The sequence below is a fragment of the Clinocottus analis genome, unplaced genomic scaffold (assembly GCF_023055335.1).
Source record: "Clinocottus analis isolate CAN_PGR_092001 unplaced genomic scaffold, fCliAna1.0.p SCAF_2, whole genome shotgun sequence".
NCBI classification, from domain to species: domain Eukaryota; kingdom Metazoa; phylum Chordata; class Actinopteri; order Perciformes; family Cottidae; genus Clinocottus; species Clinocottus analis.
In genome coordinates, this window is record NW_027175931.1 from 15234323 (window position 1) to 15262127 (window position 27805).

The 27805-nt window shown below is 42.0% G+C and overlaps 1 protein-coding gene and 1 non-coding gene across 6 annotated transcripts in view; both read right to left on the reverse strand.

Annotated features, from left to right (window-relative positions):
* The window catches only part of LOC137790334 (kinase suppressor of Ras 1-like), a 36901-nt gene extending 15592 nt beyond the window's left edge, over positions 1–21309 (reverse strand). For all 5 annotated transcript variants that reach the window (XR_011077905.1, XR_011077904.1, XM_068584479.1 and 2 more), the window contains exons 1-3: positions 20873–21309; positions 1338–1485; positions 314–689 (exon numbers count right to left, since the gene is read on the reverse strand). Coding sequence is in view for 3 of the 5 variants with exons in the window: in XM_068584479.1 (XP_068440580.1) it covers positions 314–689; positions 1338–1485; positions 20873–21058 (710 nt within the window). In the remaining 2 variants the exon portion in view is untranslated. The remainder of the gene's footprint in view (positions 1–313; positions 690–1337; positions 1486–20872) is intronic.
* A 1884-nt stretch (positions 21310–23193) lies between these two features.
* LOC137791209 (U5 spliceosomal RNA) lies at positions 23194–23305 on the reverse strand. The gene has a single exon (XR_011078003.1). It is a non-coding gene; the product is annotated as a U5 spliceosomal RNA (small nuclear RNA).
* Positions 23306–27805: the final 4500 nt, after the last annotated feature.

A 27805-nucleotide genomic window follows, 5' to 3' on the forward strand; every position in this document is an offset into this window, starting at 1 on the left:
TGAGGGGGCTTGTTCTCCAGCAACAGTACAGGACCTCAGACTGAATGATTTTAAGTTTCATCTTGTAGAGATCACAAACATTCACAGCAATCACTGTCGTGGTTGGGTGACATTTTCACTTCTGTGCAATTGATCTTAATAATCAGAAAATCAGCCAGTATTTTCATTATAATGACTTACTTAATGGCTAATTCTCTACCGGAAGGCAATAACTTATGTCTCCTCAATTTAGTTGAGCAGCTGAAATGTAAAGTACTTGTACAAACATCGCTCATCGTTACCATGAACACCTGACTGCAACTGTAAAACCCACCTGAGTGTCGCCGGCTCCTCGATGCGGTTGGCGAGCTGGGACTCATGACTCTTGCTTTTCAACATTGTAATGTTGGGGAGGAGCTGCAGCAGCTTGCGTGAAACTGGTGGTGGTGTGTGGGAGGGCTTGCTGCTGTGCGTCTTTGAGGCTCGAGTGGCTGAAGGGCGGCTTGGTTCCAGGGTGAAGGTGTCCTCAGTTAGTACACAAGCTCTCTGGGCCTCTGAACAAGGTACCACCGAGATGGAGATGGAGCGGGCATGGGTGCTGGTTGGCTGCAGGGGGGAAGAGGGGCTAACGGAGCTGGAGGGGGGGCTGATAGGAGAGAAGACACTGTCCTCTCGGGGCTCAGAGCTGCAGGAGTCAGGCCTCAGATCACCTCCAGTCAAAGATAAAGATCCAAAATGAGTGCACAAAAACTTTAAATATACTATAATTGAGTTTTCCTTTACAATGTGCATAGGACACTCAAGGGCCAGTGTGAAAGTATACCACACAATAACACAGCATAACAAGGAGGGATAAAAAGACAGAAAACATTGTTCAAATGTATGTCAATGGAGCAAATGCCATTAGCTGATGAAGACCATTTGATACAGTTAAAAGCCTGGGGAGAACCTTATACAGTAGATGGATGTTGAGTCAAAGTCTAAAAAGGGTTAAACGAGGCCAGTAAAACCACTATAATCAACATTTCTTTTCGAATGGTAGAAATTCCCTTCATCCTTTTCAGCATCTCACACTTCTAAAAGCCTTCTCTAAAGGAACAGTGGAGCTGGGCTATTAAGGACAGCTGCTCATTCACTGGGCTGCTATTCCTGTGCAGATTCCAATTCCAATCAACAGGAACCACATATCTAAAAATGCCTGTTTTGAAGAGTAAGTGGTATATGTTCAACTTTAAAACCAAGATGGCTGTTAAATATGTGATCAACATTAAGATTAAACATAATATATAAAGCAACCCAAGTATTGTCCACATCACTCCTCTTATTATACTGGATTGATGAAGGGCAGCCGGGCTCACCTGCGTCATTGGCACTCTTCAGACAGGAGAGGGCGGCAGTGAGGCGAGAGCGGTCTTCTGAGTTGGAGCCCAGGCGTCTCATGTTGTCCTGCAGCTCAGAGCTGGAACTGTGCAGCAAGCCGTCCACTAAGAGCTTTCCCGCTGCAGCCTGCAGGAGATAACACAACTGTTCATCAGCAGGACTTACACAAGGTCCACTTCTCTTTTTTTTGTCCATGGTAATACTTGTCTCACTGAATCTGTTCATGCATCACAAACAGGAAAACCTTCTTAATCATGAAAATGCCATCTATATATATAAGTACTGGTAGACTTTTTACAAAGCCCTAAAGACTGTACTGCTTCACAACTACAGCCACCGTTACAGTGAAGTCAGGAACTCTGACAGTCTCAACAAAAACTAGCATGAGGAGCATCTCACAGGAGCAGAAGAGGTAGTTATTTTAGTTGACATGTCTACGCATACGTATACATACTGATACAGTGTTCAACTGCCCAGCAGAGGAAGGACATGCTAACAAAAGAACAAAGGAAAGGAACCCCTGTAGTAATGTGGCTTTACACACAGCATGCATCACATGCATTTGAACTCTCTTTTGCAGTGAATGTGGTAGTGACAGTGATGGAACCGACTCTTTGACTTGTCCTCAGATCAGAAGTTATTACAGGTTCACGATACAGTTAGGTGGACGTAAACCTCCATGTACACTACGTAGTACACTTGAGTTGAGCGGATTACAAAACAACCATGCAAAGAACATATAACTCCATGTCTGACTGCTGCTAAAATACACATAGTCTTTAATATTTTCATAATTTATGTGTGTTTTTTTTTAAAAACTATTTTGACTTTATTATTATTATTCACTTTATGTTGAACAGAAGAGAAACGTACTGTCAATCTTCTGTATGTTTGCACATATGTAAAATTGAAAATAAAACTGACTTTGATATCTTGTCCGTGACCAGGCTACTGGGATCCTCAAAACCTAAACAAGAATAACTGGACTTATGTATCTCTTTTCTAGACTACCGTTCACTCAAAGCGCTTTAACACTTCTTGTCATCATTCATACATACACTGATGGGAGGAGTTACGGTTCCACCTGCCCACCAGGGCTAACTAACATTCATACAACATAGGCGCAGCTTCGGTAGTAAGTTAGGGTTAAGTGTCTTGGGCCCATTGACATGGACTAGTGAAGTCGGGGTTTGAACCGTTGATCCTCTGATTGAAGGACGACCCTGCTCTACCACTGAGCCACAGTCACATTAAGTTATGGTAATATTTCATTAAAAAAAAAAAAGGAAAAGGGAAAAAAAGAACAAGTGAGCAGGATGTAGACTTGTGTATTGTAAGTCATTCTCTCCATGGTTCTCATGAGCAGCAGTATGTCTACCCTGTTTCAGTGGGGTGTACCTAGACCACACTATGCAGCCATTACAGTAACATATGAGCAAATTGATGCCTCCTTCTCTCTGCTTAAGTCTGCTGAATGCCAACCTTTGCCGTTACAGTTCATAGAATAGTTGTGCATATTTGAAACAAGAATAACTGGTTATAAAGGGGCACCGCTGAAAGTTTAAATCTCCACCAATGCAGCAGGACAAGCTTCAACAGAGTTGATACAAGTAGAGAAGTGAAAGTATTCTGTGAAATGCTGGCTCACATGACAGCTGGGTGTTGGGAACCCAGAGCTGTCAACGGACTGAGTTACGTCTTATTCAGTATGAATTAAAAGACCATAAAGGAACAATTGAGCCTTTTGCAAACAAAAACAGGAAATAAATGAGAATCAGAAGTATGGGTCACAGAATTTACCGTAAAGGGCATTTGGGGAAAAATCCCCGTGGGTCTAAACTGTGATGTTTAAAACCAGTCTACTGTCTGAAATACCAAACCTGATGCAACACTGATTCAATGGAATCGGCTGGCAAAACCCGCGGATAACAAGGTTTACTCTGCACTGCTATTATTTGACTGGAATGTGTTTTCTCAGCCCTTGATTAGTGTGTGTGTGTGTGTGTGTGTGTGTGTGTGTGTGTGTGTGTGTGTGTGTGTGTGTCCTCAGTACTTGTTTGGACTGCAAAACGATGTAGCGGTTGCCATGCTGATCGCTTTTATTCTGCTGGAGATAATGCAGAAGCATGAAAACCCAACTTAGATATTTTTGGCTAACTGCTATGAAGTGCCTTATAAGGCCCATAAAGCAGAGCTAAAGCATGCATTGTATGAGAAGAACATGCATGCTCATGAAATCTCGTTCATTTTGCAAAGGTAATTAAAAACATGACGAACATGACAAACATTTTTAACAAAGCAGCAGGTTGCAGCTTTTTGGAATCTGACATTGTGGCATCAATCACAAGCATCAAGGATAACAGTATAGAAATGGCCCATGTTCTCGCTGACGGTCATGTTTACTGTATTTATCGTCTATATACTCTAATAGAGGCATGAGACTATCTGCAGGGTAGATACATGAGGGCCCGAGGAAGATAATATGGCCTATCATGTCAACACAGGCAAGCTGTTGGTCTATTTCTATGGGATAGGACCTATGTGAAATATGACTCTGTCAGTCATGCTTCAATTCACAAGAAGCACGATGTTGTTATAATCCCTGGAAACTTGTGGCCTGTGACTGACAGACACAGCCCTTCATGTCCCATGTCTGACCAGCAGTCAAAGCTAATTTCTTTTAACCATGACCACATTGTTCCAGAACTAGAACAGCAGGGTTTTCTAGAACCCAAGCTTTGTCTTTCCATTCTCTTTTCAAAAAGTGACTCCCAATCTTTCCCCCACCATGTAGTTTTTGTGCTCTCCCTCAGGTTTCTTCCTTTTACAAAAAACCAAACGTAGTTACATTTACAACTGACAAGTCACAGTTTTGGAAAGCACATACAGAAAATATACAAAGGCAATTTTTAAGGCAATCACAAATATCCTATTTTCTTGCTACAGACCTGTTTCAGGCAGTACTGGTTTTATTAATACGTTACGTACTCGGCTTCATGTCATTCGTGCTATACACCATTGTATGCATTGCACATTAAAGTGTCAATAGTGTGTATTACTTAACTCTTATTCAATTATTTACATTGAATCTTTAGGGAAATACCCTCTAGGGGACAGATTTGTTTGCCTTTTGAATATAGCCGTGATAGGAAAAATGGGAAAAACACCCACACCAAAAGCTGTTGAAGTCAGTGCTTGAGAGTTCTGGGTCCAGAGCTTAAATCCAGCCAAACACACATAGGGGGAAATCTGAATGTATAACTACCAAACTACTTTTTTCTAGATTATAGATAATGTGACTACTAAAAATAAAACGTGGATTGTGTTTGGCTCTAGCTTGCTACTGTTTCTGTACGGTAGCAGCAACATTTTTTTAAACCTGGTCTGTCCACGATCCTCTATCCCTGTGTGTACGGTGGGTCACTGCCAGGTCAGAGCAGTCTATACCATCAGTAACTGCAGGCATGTCTACGCTTGATGCATACAAACAACTGCAAACATATCAGGATCATCTTTTGTCGAAAAAAGCTTCTAGATAATATTTACATGACCTGTTCATCATGATATGGCAACTTGTTCAATACGTGTCAGCGGGGATCTTCTTGCATCCGAGGACCCAGCACAGATCTGCAAGGCTAGCTGCTTTTAGTTATTAATAAAATGTGGATCAAAATTACACTCCATGACATCATTCACCCATTCACCCGTTCACACACTGATGGGAGGAGCCACCATGCAAGTATCAGCAACCATTCATACACCGTAGGCTACGCAGCTACGGGGGCAATTAGGGTTAAGTGTCTTGCTCAAGGACACATTGACATGGGCTAGTGGAGTTGGGGATCGAACCGCCGAACCTCTGATTGAAGGACGACCCTGCTCACCACTGAGCCACAGTCGTCGGTGTCCACTGGATACGGTGGAGGTGGTGGGAGACAGGAGGATGCTGGCAAAGATCTCATCCCTGATGAACAACCCCTCCCTCCCCATGCAGGACACCCTGGCAGCTCTTTGGTCATCACTTCAACTGGTGCAATTTAAATACATTTTTAAACACATTTCATTCTGTCTGTATATACTGTTGCTGACGTGGATACTTTATTGTTTTTTTATTGTTTTACTGTTTATTTACACTACTTGTTTTTTATTTTACTATGTGTTTCTTGTGTGCACTTTACCCGTTTGCTGCTGTAATTCTCCAATTTCCCCACTGCAGGACTAATAAAAGGAATATTTTATCTAATCTCATCTCTGTTGTCTTTGATGTCTTTTTTTTTTATAGATAACTTGTTTATTGTACATGATATGTACATATGTACGATGAGAGCTACATGAAACCAGAATCAAATTCCATTCCATCAGTCTAAGGCGTCATTGTTAGGTGACGCCACAACAAGTGGAATAAAACTGGGCACAGGCCTGTCTCCTCTCAACCACAAAATAACTACAATACTTGCCAGCATAAAGGTGTCACAGATGTTTAGGGCATGCAAGGCTCTCATTGATATCCAGTGGTTTTACACACATCTGTAATTTTTTGAATTATTTTGATCAAATCCTATGTGAGGGGCTCTCTGGTAGCCATATGGCTCAGTCACATACAATATAACTGCAATGCCACCATGGACTGAATAAATGATGAGTATGCGTGATTCTCACAGTGTTACTGAGTAATACTACAAGAAGCGGTTCTGCTTCAGTTCATTAAATCCCTGCAGCCGGCAGAAGAAGGCAACAGGACACAGAAATCCAGAGAGCAGTGACATCATGACATGAGACAACCTACTGTGTTTATCTTCATTAATCTTGTGCAACGGACTTCAGGCTGCTACACAATAAGCAACAAAGAAGCATTATTTCCCACGTTCTAATCTTCCAACCACAGCTTTTTAATACTTGTCATCATCCACCCATTCATACCCTGATAGGAGGGGCTACCATGCAAGGTGCCACCTTTCATGATCTAAACATTCACATACACACAGATGGCACAGCCTTCAGGAGCCATTTGTGGCGACATGCAGACAGTAGGAGCCGATTCATGGACACATTCACGTGCATCTCTCTCTCTGTCTCTCTGTCTCTGTCTCTCTCTGTCTCTCTCTCTCTGTCTCTCTCTCTCTCTCTCTCTCTCTCTCTCTCTCTCTCCATACATAGTCAAAAGCTACAACTTTCAAAGGATGAGTAGAGGAACAATTTATCAGCTGTCGTTTGATGAACACAAAAATTATACAACAAAATTATATTTTTACGACACTTGTCCTTCCTTTTTTTGTCCATATGATTTATGACTATATTATTGTTGTTCTAAAGTATTATGAATATTGAAGAATGCTCATAGTAATACATTGCATAGGTAGATTATAATGACTTAATTTTATGTTCAGAATGTATTTGACGTAACACACAGAGAGGTTTCACATGTCGGCTTCTGAAAACATCTGCCACAACCACACTAAAAGGGATTTTACAATGTAGAACGTATTATAGTTTCCTATAATCAACAGTGTGAAGTAACATCCAGTCAAAATAAAGAAATGATGAAGGGGTACTGGAGCTCATCTGAGAAGGCTGTGTTGGTTTGAGTGATGTAAACTAGTGATCACAATCTAAAGCTAGCACCAGGAATGACGTCAACATTCAAGTTTACATGGCTCCTGATTTACATCCCTGTCCTATAACACTGATATTGATAGCTCAGGACAAAAAAGGATAAAAACTGATGGAGCTGAACCCGAGATATTGTCTTTGTATTACACGCATCATCCTCATATGGCCCCTACTGTATATGACCCACAATGCAACCTGACAACTCAATTGGAGACCAGGGCGTGCTATGCTTGTAGCTAATGTAGCATTGAGCAGAGCCTCAGACAACTTTTTCACTTCTTTTGCTGACTGCTTGCAATTTTACATGAGCAGCCTGAATGCCTTAAGTTGAAAACAATTCAACTCTAAGTTAAAAAAAAAAAGCTCTTGATGTCATCAGCGTTTTCTTCTCATTGTATTTTGCTAGATACCAGGAGCAATATGACTTTAGCCAATGTAGTTACTACGATCTGAACTTTTCATAGGTTTAAAATGTACCAGTCAATATGAAAATGGCGTACGTTTCAAGGTTTGTGTTATGTTATTCAGAAGTTGCCTAGCAACAACAATAAAAAAGGACTTAGCTCTCTGATCCGTCTGATCGGACTACAAAAAGACCAACAGTGAACTGGAGGAGCATCACGACATTTGTCTGACTTCACACAGCTTCTTTTGAAGACACCAAAAGCTTTTTAGAACCCTCAACACCAGGAAACACACACTGGTGTGTGGAATGCAGTCCCACCTAAATAAACGCTTCACACAGGTCAGTCTGGAATGACCAGAGTGAGTGTTCTGGGGCCGAGTGTTGGAACTGATGTGTCACTGATACAAAACTTAACACAACAGGAGCACTCGCTGTTAAGTCAGAATGAACAGGTGATTCTCCACACTGAGAGTGGGACTAATTTGACAGCCTCCGATTCATGAATTACATTTTGTTTTCAAGAAGTGAGGACGGCTTCCTGTTAACTCCCCTTTGACAAAAAAATAAAAAGGCAGAAAATCAAAGGTCGGAGAAAACAGCCTGACGCATACCGATACCTGGGCAGTGCCTGGGCATGCCTCAGCTGCATGTGTTTACAAGTGACGAAAGCAAGGAAGGAATGGAAAACTGAGTAGGAAAGAAAGGTTTTCTTTTGAAATCACAGAAAACAGACAGAGTATCTTCCTTTGACTCTAATCACTAGTTTCTCACGCACTTGCAGGAACACACAGGAACACACGAAAACCCACATAGACAGGGTTGTGACGAACCAGAGTCCACTCTCACAGGCACGTGGGTTTGCATATATGCCTCCACCGAACAGACAAACACAAAGCTGTCCCAGAGCTCACCACTGCCAACAAACAGCTGAACAAACAGAACACACGCATGTGCACACACACACACACACACACACACACCCACCCACACACACACCACCTGAAGCAGCAGCAGTGCTGTCGAATAAGGAAATGACGGAAACACCTTTCCGAGCCCTTCTATTGCCGGCTGTACATTACCATGTGGGTGGGAGTCTCTGCTGGACATTAGGGCCCCTGCTCTCATAATCCAGGCACAGTTATAAAATAATCCGTGAGCGCAGCAGGCTGCTGGGAAACACACTGACAGAGCGCCAACAAGTCTTCCCACAGCTGTTATCACACTCCCTGTTTTTCTCCTCCCTCGTTTCACATTTCCCTCCCCCTCTGTCTTTCTCTCAGGGCTTTTCCTGACATGCCAACACTGTGCATCAGTGACCGGCGGCAGCCGACTGTTGAACTCCCAGCTCTCTGAAAATGAAACCGGCCCTGATTTTCCTATTTACTTTCAATCCCCTATCTGTTCAAAAGGTGTTAGGCTTCTTTTATAAGCAGGTAAGGTGGCAGATAGAGTGCTTTTTCAGGTGGTTTTTAAAGACACAGTTTCTTGTTTCTCCGTATTGCTGTCAAAGGCTGAGAAACAATTGCTGGAGTTACCCTCTTGACATTTCCGAAATGTTTGTCAGTGCACATGTCTAATCGGAGCTGCACCACACCCTACCTCACAAGCAATCCTCCACTTCCTCGACATGCCTTTTCTCCCCCACTGTATAACTCCCCTGCACTGCCTCCTCAAGCCAGGCCATACAAGACTATGTTGGTGATGAGGGCAAAGAGACACAGAGAGAGGGGGGTGGGTGTGTGTGTGTGGGGGGGTTCAGCCCAAGTGCAGCAGCAGATCTAACACCTTCATATAGCTCTAGATATACCTTTGGACTGGAATGGGTTTGAGTCACCAGACTGATCTATTTACCTTGCTCTTAATGCCAGTGTATTCTCTTTTGCAATGGTCAGTATTATATATTTTACACTTATTTATTGTTATTATATTGTTTAAATATGTTTAAATTTGTGTTATATTGCTTTTTTGCAATTCTTCTTTTGCAATCTTTAATTTTCAAAAAGTTACTTAATAAAGTTATATCTTATCTTCTCTACAATAGATCTTTTTAAGACGAGGTATGAAAATAATGAACCAGAAGCAATGAAGAGGGTTTGTTCTGTCGTCTTGCACAGATGAAAAGTCAACTAATCAACCTTTTTTTTTTAAGTTTCTCATCTTTAAAGTTCACAACAAATTTCCCCAGTAAATTACAGTAAACAACTGGCAGCTGCAGTTGCTTGTATTCAACTGTAAATCTACAGCATACGTACTGTAATTTAAAACAACTGCTTAATACTATAAAAGACATTACAATACAGTGCTGCATAGAAAAGACATTATACTGTTATTTTAATGTTCCTATAAACAGTTAATTACTGTACAACTTATTACAGTACTGTATATTGTATATTACCAGTATGACAGCTAATGATTTAAAAAATGTTACATTTCAAAATAAAACCCTTGAAAATTGCTAATATAGAAACGACTCAGACAAGAGATGGCCTTACAATAATATTTTATTAAAGCAGATGCTGTGTCAAAAAAATGTAATAATTAATAATTTTACAGTGATCATATTTTTGCAAAATACAAATAATAAATGCATCATACAAAATTACATTTATTAAAGCAAATGTATCAAAAACATTCAGTCAAGAAAAACATTTTCAGTAATTACATTCTTGTACAATACAATCAGACCAAGAACTCTGGATCCTGTTCAGTACCTTTTTTTTATATAAGTTATGGTCATTAGTTCAATAGAAAGTGTGTAAATTAAAAACAACAAATTTGGAACTAAACGGTTGAGACAACTTGATGAACTGAAATGAACACAATTTTAAAACGTGTTACCTTGAACCCCACAGCACATCCTTCCTCCTATAGAGATGTGCTGTGGGGTTCATGAAGCCCCACTCAAAATCAAAGAGGTTTTATAAGGGTGTCATGATGGGGATTCACAGCTGCTGCCTTCTTCTGGACACTAGCTTCCCCTGGATGGCCATTGTCTCCTTTCGCGGTTGAGACCAAAGAAGCACTTAAAAATGTAAAAACAGAAGAGAAAGCATATCTATATTAGCTATTTGCACTGAATACTAAACCCAGTAGAATAAACAAATACACATTCTAAGGTAGATTTGACAACATCAATAAGGGATCATAAACTTTATTTTAACAGTTTTTGAATCAGTAATTGAATCTAAATTAATCTAAGAAAGCAAATAGCGGTAGGTAAAGTTAACGTCACCTCAATGTTAAATTAATATGACCATGCTCCTGTTAAATTCACTTTGATTCAATTGCTGAGAAATTAATTCTGGTGACTTTGAAAATGAAATAACTCTACACACCGGTGACGTGGTCCAATAGAAAGATAACAATATCAAATGTTGTGACTCCAAAGAGTAAAGTCAAGGTATGCTAGCTAAAGTTAGCTGAAAGCGTTAGCATCCATGTTCGCCACATGTGGTTAACAACAAGTCACATTATCAGCAAAAAATAACTACAATACAATGTTAATTCAACACAAAATGACTGAACAGGGAAATGCTGATTTTGATATTCCATGTTACCTTGTTCAGTGAGCCACAGGGGCAGCATGGACTACAATGTCTGCTGCAGTGTTTGTAGGTTAGGTGCAGCAGCTGGTGCTTGGTCCACTTCGATGCTTCAGTTGGGGTCCGTTGAAAAATAGTCTTCTCAAATGTCCTCTTATTATTCTTCCATCTTGAATAAAAACACAGATCTATGATATATAAGGCTTTCTTCTCACAGTCTTTATGTTGACTATGTGCTGAATGATACTATAAGATTAGACATTAGCGCAGTTATTTTTTTTCTTCTTCAAAAAGGTATCAGCTTTTGCTGTATTTAACTGTATCCAGCTGTATTTATAAAGAACAGTGTACGTTATGTTGAGAAATTATTGTATTTTTACAGCAATTTGTTACAGTGTTGTTTATCCAGTAAAATGCCAAAGAATTAAACTTACATGATGGTAAATGTAATAATTGATGAGGATACTCTTGATGTTCCCCAGACTAATGAATAGAAGGGTTAGGTTGGGAGTCTCTGGTGTACATTAGCAGCCCCGCACTCATAATCCAGTCACAATTATAGAATAATCTGTGAGCACAGCGGGCTGCTGGGAAATGCACACAGAGAGCCAACAAGTCATCCTGTTATCACACTTCCTGTATTTCCATCCCCCTCTCTCTGTCCTCCTCTCTTGTTAAGTTTCTCATCTTTAAAGTTGTTTATCCAGTAAAATGCCACAGAATTCTGTGGGAAGCTAAAGCACTTTGTGTGTGCCCCAGGGCTTTTCTTCTAATGTGTACCCATCAGTGAAGTCTGTAACCATTAAAACACTGTGACAGATCAAGAAAAAAGAGAAGCAAGAAACATGTGCTCAAACAGAATGAACAGTCTGCTCTCAATATACTCCAAAAAGGTCAAAGAACCAGTGCTCAGTAGTTAGCGTTCCAGTCTTTCAATCAGAGAGTCGGTGGTTCGACCCCCGGCTCTGGCAAACCACATCTACGTGTCCTTGAGCAAGACACTTAACCCCGAAATGTTGCTGTGTCTACGGTTTATAGAGTAAACATGTAAGTCACTTTGGATAAAAGCGTCAGCTAAATGAAAAGTAATGATCAGTGTCAGGTGCAAATTGTCTGTGTCCCACGCACAACTTTAAATGTCCTTTGGTTAGTCTGTACTAGAAACATGGTGGACTGAGAAAAGGAGCTGTTGTATCCAGAATTGAAGGGCTCATTCTAAGTCAACAAAAACTCAACAGTTCTTAGTTTTTATGTGGTTATACACTTAAGACACATGCTGGACCTTGAATCGAACTTCTGAAAGATGAGCCTGAGTGTCTCCACAGCATTGGGAGCCTTTTGGACTCTGATGACATCAAGTAGAGTCTCCGAGGGTTCAGTGCTTTGAATTAAGATTGATTCATGTGTGCTTTTAACCCAACTCTGAGGAGTGCCGCCTATTAGCCGACTGAATTCATTTCCTGAGAGCTGCAGCTGTTCCACGTGAGGCCGTCAGTTATGCTGCCTTCACGTTTTATTGTGGAGCCACCGTCACTTGTGTCCAAGTATGGAACAAGCTGATGGCACAGCAGCTCCCAGCACATAAAGGCATTCATGCTTACTGCGCTGCTTGTCACATAACGGCAGAGGGCGTAGAAACAACATGCTGTGTGACGAAACCAGAAGACAACCAGCGGAACTGGCACAGCGCCAATAGCCAACCTCCACAATGCAGAGGGATGTTGATTATCTAAAAAGTCACATCTCATATTTATAGATGACTTTATTGCCTTCAAACCAGCACTGTAAAGAAACAGGTCAAGTATAACATGCATTATGAAGAAACAAAGGTTCGGATTTGGCTCTACCTTACGCTTCATGTGACGCTTCAGAGGAGAAGACATCTCATAAAACATAAATCCTTGCGGAAGTCCTCTTAGGGCTTCCTTCCCAAACAACCCAACTCAGAGAAGACTATACCCAGCGCAACCGGCCCCGTTAGCAGCTTCACACCGCCCCTCTTCGCTTGCCGCTTCTGAGGGAATCCTGTTAGTTTCTTTTCCGCCGCAGAGCTTAGAAATTCAAATATGTATAAATTTAGTGGGAAAGCATGAAAACAAAAACAATAACACAAACATACATTGATTATAAAAACGTATACATGAAAACAATAACATAAACATATGTTGATTGTAATTTTTGACAAGACAGGGTTGAGTTGCTCAACTCAGCATTTTCTTTCTCTTTTTTTTTACAACTACCAACAGTCTTACCTTCAAGGAACCTAATGTATTGTCATATCGTCGAATAACAATATGACATAGTATAGGATGAAGTAGTGGCAGCTGCCTCAAACTCATAAGTGCCTGGGCTTCTGAGCGAGGCCACAGGAAATGCCTCTACGATGTGCCAGTGCACGATTTGAGCTTGCCTCAACCACTCGACTGTGCTTAGATCTTCTGTGAACAAGGCCTTCCTGAAACTGCTCCAAGAGAAACTTTCCAAAATTTCTCACTATCCGACAAAGCTACACGAGCCGTTCTCAGCCCGCAAGACTGTGATTGGTCTGCTAACCACATCCTTTCTGAGTCTTGCATTTCCGGTTTCATAGCATAATACCGCTGTTTTTAAAAGCCATAGCAGAAACACAAACAATGGATTCCGTTGAAGAACGTTTGGCTGAAGAGGTCCGCAAATATGAGCATTTATATAACCCGTCTTTGACGGAGTATAAGGACACGCAGATGGTGGTAAATTCCTGGAGGGAGATATCGGTGAACGTCAGTGTGCAGGTCAACTCTAAACGGTCATTGCGCCACCTACTCTTCTGGCATATGGAAAAAGCACAGGAACTATAAACCTAAACCAGTTCGTCGATTCAACTGCGTGGCCAGCCGCAGTTGTAAGTGCAAGAGTGTATATCGCCCTCAAAGGCTGATTTATACTCGGGTTTTACGCAGAGACGCAAGCACGCAAGACACGCATGGCCGACCTTGCGTGGTGAAATCAGCCATTTCGCGTGCTTGGGTGCGTCACCCCAAATTTCTGACTACTCGTCAAAGCTACGCGAGCCGTACGCAGCCCGGAAGGCTGTGATTGGTCCGCTAACCACATCCTTTCTGAGTCTCTCATTTCCGGTTTCATAGCATAATACCGCTGTTTTTAAAAGCCACAGCAGAAACACAAACAATGGCTCCTGTTGAAGAACGTTTGGCTGAAGAGGTCCACAAATATGAGCATTTATAAAACCCGTCTGACGGAGTATGAGCACACGCAGATGGAGGTAAATTCCTGGAGGGAGATATCTGTGAACGTCGGTGTGCAGGTCGACTCTTAAACGGTCATTGCGCCACCTACTGTTCTGGAGTATGGAAAACGCAGGGGAACTAAAAATCAAAACGAGTCCGTCGATCCGACTGCGTGGCCAGCCGGAGTTGGAGTTGCAGAAGTATAATTCAGCCTTTAGTAAAAAGGCGAAGTTAGATCACATGAGGTCAGATCATTACATTTGGCTGTCTTGCGTAAAAAAGGGAAAATGTTAGTGGGGCTAGAGGAAAAGTCATTGGGGCACAAAAACAAACACAAAAAACATAAATCTGCGATATGTGAGCATTGACATCATTGGGTCCCACAACAAGCAGTACAAACACAACTTGTACATGTATATATGTACAAGACGCTGTCAAATAAAGTCTACACAGACGTGTACTACAGAAACTGGCAGCAACCAGTGTCACCTATAATAAACTTATTTTGCTCAGTGACCAAGCATTCCTGCGCAGTGACTCACAGAGTGAAGTGAGCCACAGTTCACAGAATGACTTCTGTTGCTGATCAGGACACAGAGGGCTGCAGGGATTAGGACTCCCTTTACTGTCTCCAAAAGGATTCAGGGAGACGAACACAACTAACACAAACCTACTGCTGTTCAATGTTCCAATATCAGAGTGCCTCATACCAAGTACAATATTTAACAGGGCCAGTGTGATGGGTTTTGCAGCATCTAGTGGTGAGGTTGCAGATTGTAACCAAAGGAAACTTCTCCCGTTTGCCAAGCAAGTAAGCTGTGGATGGCGCACAAATGCGAATGACCCAACGCAGAGCAGGTGTTTAGTTGAGGGCAAATTATACTACAACTGCGGCTGGCCACGCAGTCGGATTGATGGACTCGTTTTGGTTTATAGTTCCCGTGCGTTTTCCATACGCCAGAAGAGTAGGTGGCGCAATGACCGTTTAGAGTCGACTTGAACACCGACGTTCACCGACATCTCCCTCCAGGAATTCACCGCCATCTGCGTGTCCTTATACTCCGCCAGACGGGTTTTATAAATGCTCATATTTGCGGACCTCTTCAGCCAAACGTTCTTCAACGGGATCCATTGTTTGTGTTTCTGCTATGGCTTTTAAAAACAGCAGTGTTATGCTATAAACCCAGAAATGCGAGACTCAGAAATGATGTGGTTAGCAGACCAATCACAGCCTTGCGGGCTTACGTTGCTTTGACAGATAGTCCAAAATTTGGGGTGACACACGCAAGCACGCAAAATGGCCGATTTGACCATGCAAGTGCGGCCATGCGTGTCTTGCGTGCTTGCGACTCTGCGTAAAACTCAAGTATAAATCAGCCTTTAGTCTCCCCTGGACTACAGCTGGACTACTGTAAAAACGTGGCCGTGTGACATAGTGCTTTAACACTACAAGTAGCACTTTGAGTGGTCAGAAGACTAGAAAGGCGCTCTACAAGTTACATTACCATTACTGCTATCAGGGTGTGAATGGGTGAATGATGACAAGTCATTCACACCATCAGGACAAACTAACATTCACCCATATTCATACACCGTAGGCACAGCTACAGGAGCAACTTGGGGTTAAGTGTCTTGTCCAAGGACATGGGCTAGCGGAGCCAAGGATCCAACTGCCAATCCTCTGATTGAAGGACGACCCTGCTCACCACTGAGCCACAGTCGTAGAGTGGAGAAAAGGATCCACTCTTTTTGTAGATTCTAATCCAACACAAGCAACAATTCGTAGCTTCAGGTAAATTATACACTCATCAAAAGATGCATATTGATATCATATTTAATTTCAGCCAAAAGATACAACTAAATGCAGCGCAATGGACCATTTAGGCTGTATTATAAGCTTGTATATGTCAAACCAGTTTTACTAGAAAGGGGACAGCACTTTGCTGAGTTCAGGGTTGGAAAGTTACTCCCACTGCACAGAAGGCGTAGCAAGCAGCAGCTCCAGTGCTCCTCCTCTGTCTACACAGGATGCGTTCAGGCACAGAATGACATGAGTAGTTCAGACTTGTTTCAGCCAATGAAAAGGCACAGTTTTAGATTCTGGCTGTAGACTCTTGCTGTATCAACAGTGTTCATTCAAATGGACTGGTGGGGCCAAGTACTAACCTGAGGTACTACTTTATTGTGGGCATTTGCATGTTTCAATCCAAGAAATTTACAACATTTTAAAGCTTTTTTTATGTTTCCTTCTAAGGGAATGAAATACTTGACAAATAGAAAGTAAGAGTATTTACAAGAGAAAATTTGTGTAAAGTGAGTGTGTATGTGCTTTCTATTGACAACATAATTTGGTCTCTTGATATAAAATTATCACAAACAAGATTCCATTGAAAGACCATTAAGGCCCAGCTCTATTTTTGCAAACAAAACATAGTACTTTACTTTTGATACTTAAATATAATTTGCCAACTCGGGATTTCACCAGAACCAATACTTTGGAACCAAGTGAATGCCAAAATTCAGAAAATGTGATGGTGCTGTTTTTTCCAATAGTGTACCGGAGAAGCCACATTTAAAAACTCACAATAGACACATCAGGGAGAGTGGTGCTGAATAACCGAGCGGCTGTATTGACTTGCATTACAATCCATACTACCTCTACTAAAGACTTGTTTCACCACTGGTTGAGCAAAACATTTCAAAACAACAATATGCATTTATCATTTAAGTGGGACAGTACATGAAAAGAGACATTATTAAATATGACATGTACTGTAATGACATGCACATGTACCAAAGGGTTTTCATTAAGAAGTGTATAATACATGAAGCAAGTATTCTCTTCATGCTTCACACTGAACTAATGGTACAACTAAACAATACCACTATCCTGGACATGTGCCTTTACAGCACAGCAGACGGCAAGTACATCGACAGACCGGTTTGCAAGGTGACAACGGACAAGAACAAATGATTACGAAAGATACACCTCTTTAAATGGGAACTACTTTGCCAGCGTATTGTGTATTTAACCATGGACCACACACGATCAAACGGACAACACACTACCCCCTCAGTTACTTAAGATTTCAAAGCCTCTTTTGGGCAAAAGTATGCAAATACATACCATATTCAAGCTCAGATCAACACTGACCTACAGTGTGGTCTTACCTCAGCGTCCTACATGTGGTGCTGGGAGGTTGGTGAAAGCCTCGCAGGCTGACTGTCGGCCTGAGCGTCCCTCTGCTGCTCTGAGCCCACCTGTCGCTTCCTCCTCAAAACAGTGTCAGGAAAAAAACTGAGTCACCCTGAGGCAGAGCTCTAACCCAGCCTCCATTGTTTGTGTTCACTATTGTTTACTTGGCGCTTTAAAGTCTACCGAGCTGTGTTCAAGTGTGTGTGTGTGTGTGTGTGTGTGTGTGTAGAAGTTGGTTTGTGTGTGTGTATATATATATAGCACACTGGGGAGGGACAGAGGTTTGCAGAGCAGCTGACTCAGCACATTCTAGTTTGGGTGAGTGTTCATCACAAAGAGCAGAATGGCTGGTGCTACTCACAACACTGCAGGACTCTGTCAAACCAACACTTTGCAACACATAACTGCCAGACTTCACTTGTAGTGACTAAAACTATAAGTAGTCATTTGAATGATGCGTTCAAATTGCATGGATAATCAACTTTATAATAAGAAATACCACCTATAAAGTGTTCGAATGATCAATACTGCTGGATACCAGTAGGACTATGAAGTATGGACAGAATTCAAACCGGTAAAAATGCAACATAGTGGAAGCTATCAAAACGCAGGAACACGCTGGTAAAAACTCACTTTTTTTTAAACACACAGCCCTGCCATGTGTTCACCTTCTGAAGGCTTGGATTGTACTATGTTACACTAGGGTCCTTGAGAAAATACCGATATTATGAGAGTCAATACGGTCATAAACACACATACTGTTCTGCTGTATTGGTGTGATTATTGTAGTGCACAACACGCACCACCAGAGGTCTGTCTCTGCTGGTGGAACAAGCAGCTGAGTTCATACGGATGGCGGCTGAGTGTTTTGGGTTGTAGTCGCCTTCAAACTATAAAAGCAGTTTATAGCAAAATGACTTTTATTCAACTGCCAGGTGCCACCACCCCGTCATCTTCGTTCAGCCGAATGGGGTGTGTGTATCGTCGGTACCGGCCGTATCTATACCGTTACCGAGCGTGAGTATAAGTGAACACAACCTAAAGCACCTAAAGCTCTTTCATCTCCATGATTGCCTCAGGGGATAGGAAACACACTCTCGAAAACTAAGTTGCTGTCTACATTTTTTCGCTCATTTTTCTTTTTAGTTGTAGTTTGCTCAATTAGAATTGTTTACGTTCAGCAACTGTTTCAAGCATTGAGACTTATTTGTATGATGTATCATTCTGGGAAGTCAAGGAAACACAATTGTAATTTAAGCATTCAGCTTTTTGATGCACATTGAAGGAGGTGAGGGCCTGCCTCATCCCATTTTACTTGGCACTACATCATGTTTCAAAGCTTGGTTCAGATGTTGCCGCTGTTAGCCATGTTCTGTCGGAAGTAACATTCTCCTTTCTTCCAGAAGGTGAATGAGGAGAAAAGAGCGCATGATTCCCGCTCTCACTCTACCTCAGTGGTTGGTTCAGGTAGATGAGCCACCCTCTGGTGAACCACCACCTGCTGGGGGCCACCAGTGCCACGCATACTGAATTTGTGATGCAATTCCAGGACTGAAATTCCACTCGAAGCAGCGGGTCCTCTACGGGGGTTGCAGACCAAGACCCTCAGGTAGGCAGTGAAGCCTGTTCCTTATTTTCAGCTGGGTTAGGACGAATGTTGGTTTAGGTCTAGCTGGGAGTACATCGCTCATTACTATTACCTTCGCCTTAGGTAACCACTAGCAAAAGCCTGTTAAAAAGCACATACTATATAGAAATACTCGTTACCTGACTGTAACTTCAGTTCTATCAATATGTAGCTCTCTAACTAGAAGCCGAGCTGGGTTCCAGCGAGTGCTGCTGAGTTTTAAGGGAGACAGTCAACATGGGTGTTGATGCTTTATAAGGAAGGCGGTGCCGCGTTTTGTGCGTTTGTGTAGTACACGTCTGCACATGTAGTCTGTGGAGACTTCCGCTCAGTTGTCGGCTGCAGAGCATCCTCAGCCTCTGCCAGCCGCGTCCTCCTGTGGACCATCCGGTCTCCTCTATGCATTCCTACATATAGGTCACACCAACAGCGACCTGAAGACGCTGGAACAATAAATGGTCTCTGCTCTCAGCGGAGATGGATACTGTGTGTAATAAAAGGCATTTATTTTGAGGGATTATTTTATTCTACAGTATTGTGTATTGTGAATAACATGTTGGATTATTTGATGCATGATCGTAATCCAGTCCTTATGCCATGCTTGTTGTTCCTGCACCATTTCCTACAATTTGGCCAAAAATCCAGTCTTTAACATTTGACATTACCATTATCTATGGCTTTCAATAATGACTTCATAAAGATAATGATAGGACAGGAAATGGTAAAAGAGAACTGTCAGAGCTAGGAAGCACAGTTAGTCCATCATGTACGGCAAACTCTTCCTCTGCTGTTGAGTAAGCCTCAGCACGCCAACACGCTTGTCTCACACCTTTCTTGACTAACAGGACCTGCTCAGAACGCGTGAGAGGGAACCCCAGCTAAATGTAGCCTCCCGCCACAGACCGAAACACCACCAGGCTCAGAGACCAGGCCGAGAGAGTGACAGCAGCCACTCCTCAGTTACACCACACGCCATCGGGTAACTTCACATGCCTCAAGCCCATGATCAGAGAAATAAACTGACACATCAGTGTTATCAACACTGCTGCAAGACCTTTTGGGCAAGATTGATGTTCAACACACGATGAACGGGATTCAAATACTGACTGAAAGAAAGAGGTACACTTGATCCCTTCAAATACTAGAAGAGGGATGTATGGACTCACCAATGACCCATCATGACTTTCAACAGCGTCACATGTGCAGGTTGTCATTTATTTTCCATTGGTTGATGGAGGACAGGTTACAACTATGTCTCCTAAAAGCCATGTGGATATTGTACTAAATGGTTTTCCCAACTACGTAGTAGTCAAACACTGCCTGGATGATGGTCAGAGGGGACTTTGATGAAAGGTTACATGCATTGATTTAGTAGAAGAAGAAGTTGTACACGTGTGTTGTATAATGGGGCCTCTGGGGAAATTGCTTAAATGGGTTTAAGATGTAAAGCCAAAAGTAGACTTATTACTATGTCATGGAAAAGCATGCCTACCAATGACATTAACAATGGCTCCTCTCTATTTAAGTGTGTGCGTGACAGAGAGCCAGCAGCCTGACACTGAAGCAGCCAAATGGAAATCAGCCGTTATTCATGATTTTCCTCCTGTGACAGGTCGTGACTGTGAAGAGGACCTATAGACTTGTACACGTTTGTTATGGAGCCAAGAACACAGCGTTAGTCCCCTCAAACGTTCACTTTTCAACTCAACGGAACTATACACTTTATAAGTGTGACGCTATTTAACGTTTCACATAGTTACTCGTTCCTATTTTTTTTTTTAGCAGCAACAACAACATGCAGGTAACGTTAACTTGTGAGCGCGGAAGCAGACCGTGCAGAAGTCACAGAAGAATCGAGCGCCTGACGAGCAGCGCGTGCAGCGTATTTCCTACAGAGCAAGTTACCTCAGAAGTGCAGATCTCCCGCTGTGTCCAGTCACTGGCTGCGGCGCGCACGGTGCTGTGAGCCTGCGGGCGGGAGATGGGGCTGTCCAGCTGGTTCTGGTTCTTTATTAGTCGGCGCGCCCGCATAGGGTCCTCGGGGTCTGACGGCACCGTCCCGCTGCGAGCCACCCTGTCTCCTCTTTCCATTCCTCCACAGAGGCGGCGTGTCACGCGCACGGCGACCTGAAGACGCGTCGCACGCTGAAACAATGCATCTCTTCAAATACGTTTCCGCATTTGGACGTGAAGTGAGCCACGAGTCTCCTCTACCACGCTAACCTCAGTGAGAACAAGACGGCGCAGACGCGTCCGGGTGGAGCCTTCAAACTAAACTTGAACGTTGCGGGGGAACCGCCGCGTCCACGAGGAACAACGTCTTCTCCCCCATGCTCTCTCCCAAAGACAAGTATCCAGGTGTCAAGACACAGGATCCAACTGAGCTTTATTTTTATTCTAGTCTCGTTCTGATTCCAGTGCACTGCGTCATCTTAAACATGTGTCCATACTTTCTCTTGATGACATCACACGTGTGAGTATTTGGGCGTGGCAGCTTTTCAGCATTGTCGGCGGTATTGATCTCCAGTATCTGTCCTGTCTCAAAGCCCACGTGGCTGTGTACTGTTGTTTTAGGGCTATAACATGCATGTCCTTCTGTGTTTGTATCGTTTTCTAATGCAAGCAGAGACATCTTCAGAGTACGTTGACTAAATGGGGAAACAAGCAATTTTATGAAACAAGATAAAGTGTGTTTTAACAAATACTGCTTACCCTTCTTTCAAAACCGACAATGATGGAATATTTTTTTTAAATCATAAAATAAGGTCAACTAGTTATATAATAACATATTTGTTACCAATGGTTGTGATGTTAATCTGTTAGATAATGTGTACATACAGTCTCATATTAATTACCTTTATGTTCATACATTATACCTATTTTGCTCCTTGCCAAATGAAGTGGGACAAAGGGCGCAGACAGTGGGCCTGTGTCTGGAGGGAAGATGGGAGGGTCTGTGTCTTCCGCTGGCCTCAGACGGTATTGAATATGATTTTACAAAAGGCATCATACTTTCAGAGTCTAATGAGCCTTTATTGTAAGGCTCTTTATTGTAAAACACTAGTGCTGCATTTCATGAATGAAAGGTTTGATACTAATAAGATCTTAGATGTATTATCTTTACCATATATATCCTTAATGTTCTTAGTTCATGTGATGACCCCTCCCTTCCACTAGGTGTCTGGGTCCTGAACATGGAGGCTTGCTGCTCTTCCTTGACCGTCACTGCTGCTTATTGTTTTAAAGTTACTTTGGGTGTTCTTTAAATACATGTATATTAATTACTTAAACACTTGCCTGGTCTCCCTTCATGGTGCAGCCTTTGAGTCGGGTTGTAACACATGGGGGCTTGTCCTATCTGGACTGACCAGGGTTAGATTAGTAGCGTGCTGCTCTGCTAGTTGCCATTGGTTTGGTGTGCAGAGATCAGCAGTAACCTGGTCGGTAAGTGCACCTTGTTTGGTGATGAGTAAAGTGTGAATGAGCCGCTTACGGGGGCTCACTTAGTCGCTCTAACCTGGGCACTCTCCTAGTGTTCGTGTGCTAGTTATATTCTGTACTGGTCAGTTTGTCTTTTGTGTTGCAGCCTTTAAACTGGCTTTTAAATGTTCAATAATGCAGGATCATTATTAAAAGTGGGAATTAGTTTTTGATCCTGTTGACCGATTAATCTTGTATTTAGACTCCAATGCTTGGAGTTCATTTTTAACCAGACTAAATACATTAAATTAAAAAAGACTTCATAACTTTTTCACAAGGATTAGAGTACATACATGGGAGAGGCTCAGAAACAACATTGAGACCATAATGTGGGGAGATGCAATTTGAAGAAAATGCTTCTTATTTTTGTTGGATCATGGTGATATAATTAAACATTATTTTATTTGAATAAACATGAGCAATTATAAAGATATCCACAACATAAGTGAAAGACTAAAATAACATGTCTGTCTACATCAGATACAATGACCCCATCCTATCACCCCTCTTCTGTGTCGGGGAGCTAAGATTTGTGGGTACAGGCTTGTAGTCATGAACTTCCATCTTTGCTTCTCCTCCTTCTGGATTCAGTACTGGGACTATGTGGTCCCTTTAAGCGTGATGAGTCCAGCCCCTGCAAGCCAATAAAACACCTGGCTCACTTTTATTGATTTGTTCATTATGCCAGATATGACTACAATGTGACAATATTTGTAAGATGACAATTTATTTTATTCCAGTGAGGAAGCCCCACGGAAGCAGGGCATCAAAAATTTAGTTAGATTTAATAGTCCTCTCCTCCACAGAAATCTTTAGTAAAAGGCAAAAGATGTATATGCTCTGAAGAGAGACAAGTATGATTCAGACTTAATGGTCTCTTTTTGTACAACACATACTTTGTCAACGGTGTATTATAAAGTCCACAACGTAATATAATAATAAATACGTTCAGTGAGGCGTTTTTCTGCCTGGGCTTGTAATTTGTATGTGATTAACTGTGTCACTTTAAACATAACACATTGTTTCCCCTTGTTTCAAATTGTGACGCAAGGCATGGTGTGTGTGGAGATATCGCTTCCCTTTTGATTTTAAACTTTCTTTATCGTTTTGATTTAATTCTATACATTCAAAATACTTTAAAATGCAGTGGTTTGCAACATTCTACACACTGTGTATATTTAAAGTATATATCTATATATGTATATAGATATATATAGATATAGACAGATATATCTATATCTATCTATATAACGATATAACGTAATCACAGACAACTTACAAAGCACAAAGCTACTGTTGAACAACTCACTTCTCAAAGTTTTGCAGACTTCATGCACAACAACGAGGGCAGAAACAGCGCCCCCTGCTGAGCCTGTACCAAAAATAGTTCTATGGCTTTAAAGAATTACATAGATGAGATTGTAAAAACTAGTTGGAATTCAAAGTAAATGAAGAATGAAGCTTGCAGTTTGTTTGCTACTCTCTCAGCCTGCTCCACCTTCCTGTCTTTGAGAGCACATGACCCGGCAATGACTCACGTCCCTTGTTTGTCGTAGTCTCTGTCTCAGCTCCTGATGAAGCCACATAATGATGATGATGATGACAAAGACATTTTACAAATTCAATTTGAATATTTCACTCATGGCACCCACTTTGAACAAAGCAGATTCTGTAGCAGAGCTGTTCAGACATCAAACATGTCTATTTCCTTTACTAATTACAATGTAGGCTTACACAGGTGTCACATTAAAGCATCATGAATACATATCTGAAATTAAATGAAAGGTTTGTGCCTGCTACAGTAGACATATCTGGTCTGTAAACCACATCCTGTGTTCTCCAAAACAGAAACCAAAAGTTAGAACTTGTGTCTTATGTTTCAGTCTACAGACGATGGCTGCTACTCTGTCGATAAAAGGTTACCTCTCCTCACACAAGTGAGCTCTCTGATCTCGTCCCTCTGCAGTATGTGTCCTCCCTTATCTCCAGGTCAATAATAAACCTGATCACAACTCATGCACACACTGAGTTGTGATGTGGTGTGTGTGTGGGGGGGGGAGGGTGGTGGTATGGGATGCTGGTACATTTCCATTCCGCTGAAATGAAGATCTCTAAAGACTAAAAGTACTTTTCCAGTTGCTCCTCTCAGAGTTTTATAATGTATGTGTGTCCTCACCAGTCATTGTCACATTTTACATCAATGTTGATTTCTATATTTAAAAGGATTAAAAATTTTAAATAATGTACAAATTCTATCTTTTCTCATTTTCTTTTATAAATGCACTAATTCATTTTTAAAAATCTGTAAGAATAAAAGAGGAAGAGGTAAGTATCTTTTATTTCTAAGTATTCTATAGCTAGCAGCAGAACTATATTACTCTAATATTATATTACACTGAAATCATAGAACATATCACAAGTGTGAGTTCCACCTTGAAAAATTTGTGAAGGAAGCACTGGAGCTGTTCTGGAAGCTCTTCAGAGAACAACATGGAACATTGTTTCCTTTGGCTCTCATCAGTAAATTATTACGTTAATTAATTAACGTAGTTATTTACTTATATAGAGGTTCCAACATTACCCAATTAAGTCTCAGAGCCATTAGGTGGGGGAACGGAAGAACATGTTCGGACGCGTGTTCTTGCCACAAACAAATCCAATGTCCATTCCAGCAATGTCTTTTCCAGTACGTTTATTTTGTGACTAATCCATGACACCATACTATGAAATCCGCCAATACAATACACTTGAATGAATTATTTATAATTAATTATAGATTACATGTTGGTCACAGCACAGGATACCCCAAAACAGGCTAAAGCACGATCAAGTCAATCAAACTGACACAGCAATGGTCAAAAACAATTGTGCTTCCCATCCACTAATAGCTGTTCCCATTAGCAGGCACTTACCTATGAAGGAACTACATGTCCTCATTCATCCAGTGATTCCCTCAAACAATAAACCCCATTTCGGCTCTAACAACTTAGTTCTATCTTCTTCACTCTGACTGATGGTGTGTCCAAACCAATTCAGGTGTTGCAAAACACAGGAGTCATCCGGGTCATACTCGTGTCTATGGAACCATTCGTTGGTAGCCATTTGTTGATCTGAGGCTGTGTATTTTTTCTCCATTTTTGATCAGATTAGTTTATCAGCCACATGGCCAAGGCCGGTGAAATGAGTTGTTGAAGCAGGAGACCTGTGTTGCTCTGTATGCATGACAGCAGACTATCATTGTAATGCATGTCAGTGGTATGTGGAGTGCACGGTTCTGATAAGAAAGAGAGCATTCACGCCCAAATCAGGTTGTCTGGTGAAGAAGACGGTTATCCCTCTCATCAGAATGTGGGAGAATGTCTGAGAAAAATAACTTTTGGTGGGGGCCAATCACATCACAGGCCATTCAGTGCTGTCTAACCCAACCATGAGGGAACACGAGACATCAGTCATTGTGCAGTCTCTTGGTTCATGGGCCATCTCGGTGACTACTACAGAGCCTGCACTAAACCCCACAATGCCTATTTTGGAGTGAACGTGAGGAAAGGAAGTCACTTGTTAAGCATTGCATCTTAGTGGACAGAAACCTGTAGCACCTCCCTGAGGGAAGGAGCTGCAGGAAGTGATGAGCAGAATGTGAGGGGTCCGAGACGCTTCTTCTGAACAGTTCTGTGAGAATGTTGACTCTGAACTATGGGGAGTGGTTTCATATGCTTTTGAGGGCCTGTTGGTCCTATATGCTTTAAGCCGTCGAAGAAAGTACAGTTGCTGTTGAGCTTTCCTAATGATGTGTTCAGTGTTTTTTAATTTTATTTAAAAAAAGTCACCAGGGGTGATGGGGTCTCATCATTATCGGATATGAAGCCTACAATGGTTGCATCATCTGTGTATTTAATTGTTTTCACAGAGTGCTCCCTGGCTTTAAAGTGCACAGTGAGAAAGAATAACCAGAGGGCAGTGAACTGGGGGCTAAGGGGTACTGTGCTGAGGTTTTGGTTGTTAACCTATACCCTCTGTGGTCCGTTCCACAGGAAGCTCCATCTCTAGTGTCATGCAGGACAGGTGAGTCAGTGTTCACTAAACACTCATGTCTATTGTGATTACAGTGCTTTGTGTAGAGCAATCTCAACCAACCGGTTAGTTGACAGGGATGATGGATGAGAGTTTAAAGCACTGAGGGACAGTACTGCACTGCACAGAGGCTCAGCAGCACAGGACTGACTCGCTCCGGCTGCTTTCCTGATGTAATGGCAAAAGGACTGTCCAACCACTCAAAGCTCTTTAACACTAAATGTCATCGTTCACAAATTCACACACTGATGACACCATGCAAGGTGCCACCTGCCCATCAGGACTAACTAATCATTCAACCCAAACAAGCTTTGCTCACCCAATTTATCCCACCTCTCACTTCAATCTATCACAACCTGGAAAAAACAGATCAAGCTTTTTATCTTCCTCACTGGCCCAATGTCAGCTGTAAAAGGTCTCTTGTCCACGACTCCCCTCGCTCAACTCAGCCGTCACAAGATTTCACTAGAGGGTCACACAAACAAGAATCAAGCTAACCCCTTTGCCAAAACCAAAATCCTGTCCTGGTCATTTACAGCGACAGTACATCAAACATTTGTCAAAAGACAACGACTACTCACACAGCTAGAAATGGAACAATCCAGAAATCCTTCATTGACCAAACAAGAAACAGGTGTCCTACTCATCTCAGCATCAGGTGGTAGAACGCTGGCAGCATCCCTCAGCACAATCCTTCATCCTGTGTTGACAAGCAACAACAGAGCGCCTCTTCAACACTGCACAACACACACAGATCCTGCCCTTCTCAACCAGCCATTATATAAAGTACAGAGAAAGTGTCCCCGAAACATACAAACTAATTAAAGATCACAATAAAGGTACCCTTTTTGCCAAGTGACATTGTAATTAGGCAAGCAACAAGATGTACATCTTCTAGGTTAGGTAACATTACTAACGTATTTCTTCTATCTGACCTTCAGTGCCCTCCATCCATGGACTGTAATTGTTAGCTTACTCGTAACTATGCGGCTTACTTAGCGACCTTAAACATCAAGTAACAGTAAAAGCCACAGTGCTGCAGCAGACAGGACTCCCTGGGCGTTGGTTTACATGAGTGCAGCAACTACATTTATATTAATCAGGCTGATTACGTAATTATTAGTATGTCGGAATTTTCACTGATCTGGAACCAATCTGACTAGGACTTAAGTCGAGGAAATAGATCGCAGCAATTTTTTGGTGCGAGTAGATGTGACGTCGGGCGCGCAGAGCCATCCAAGTGAACCAGATCACCATGAGGGCTTAGTCGACTGTCGCCTGTGTACT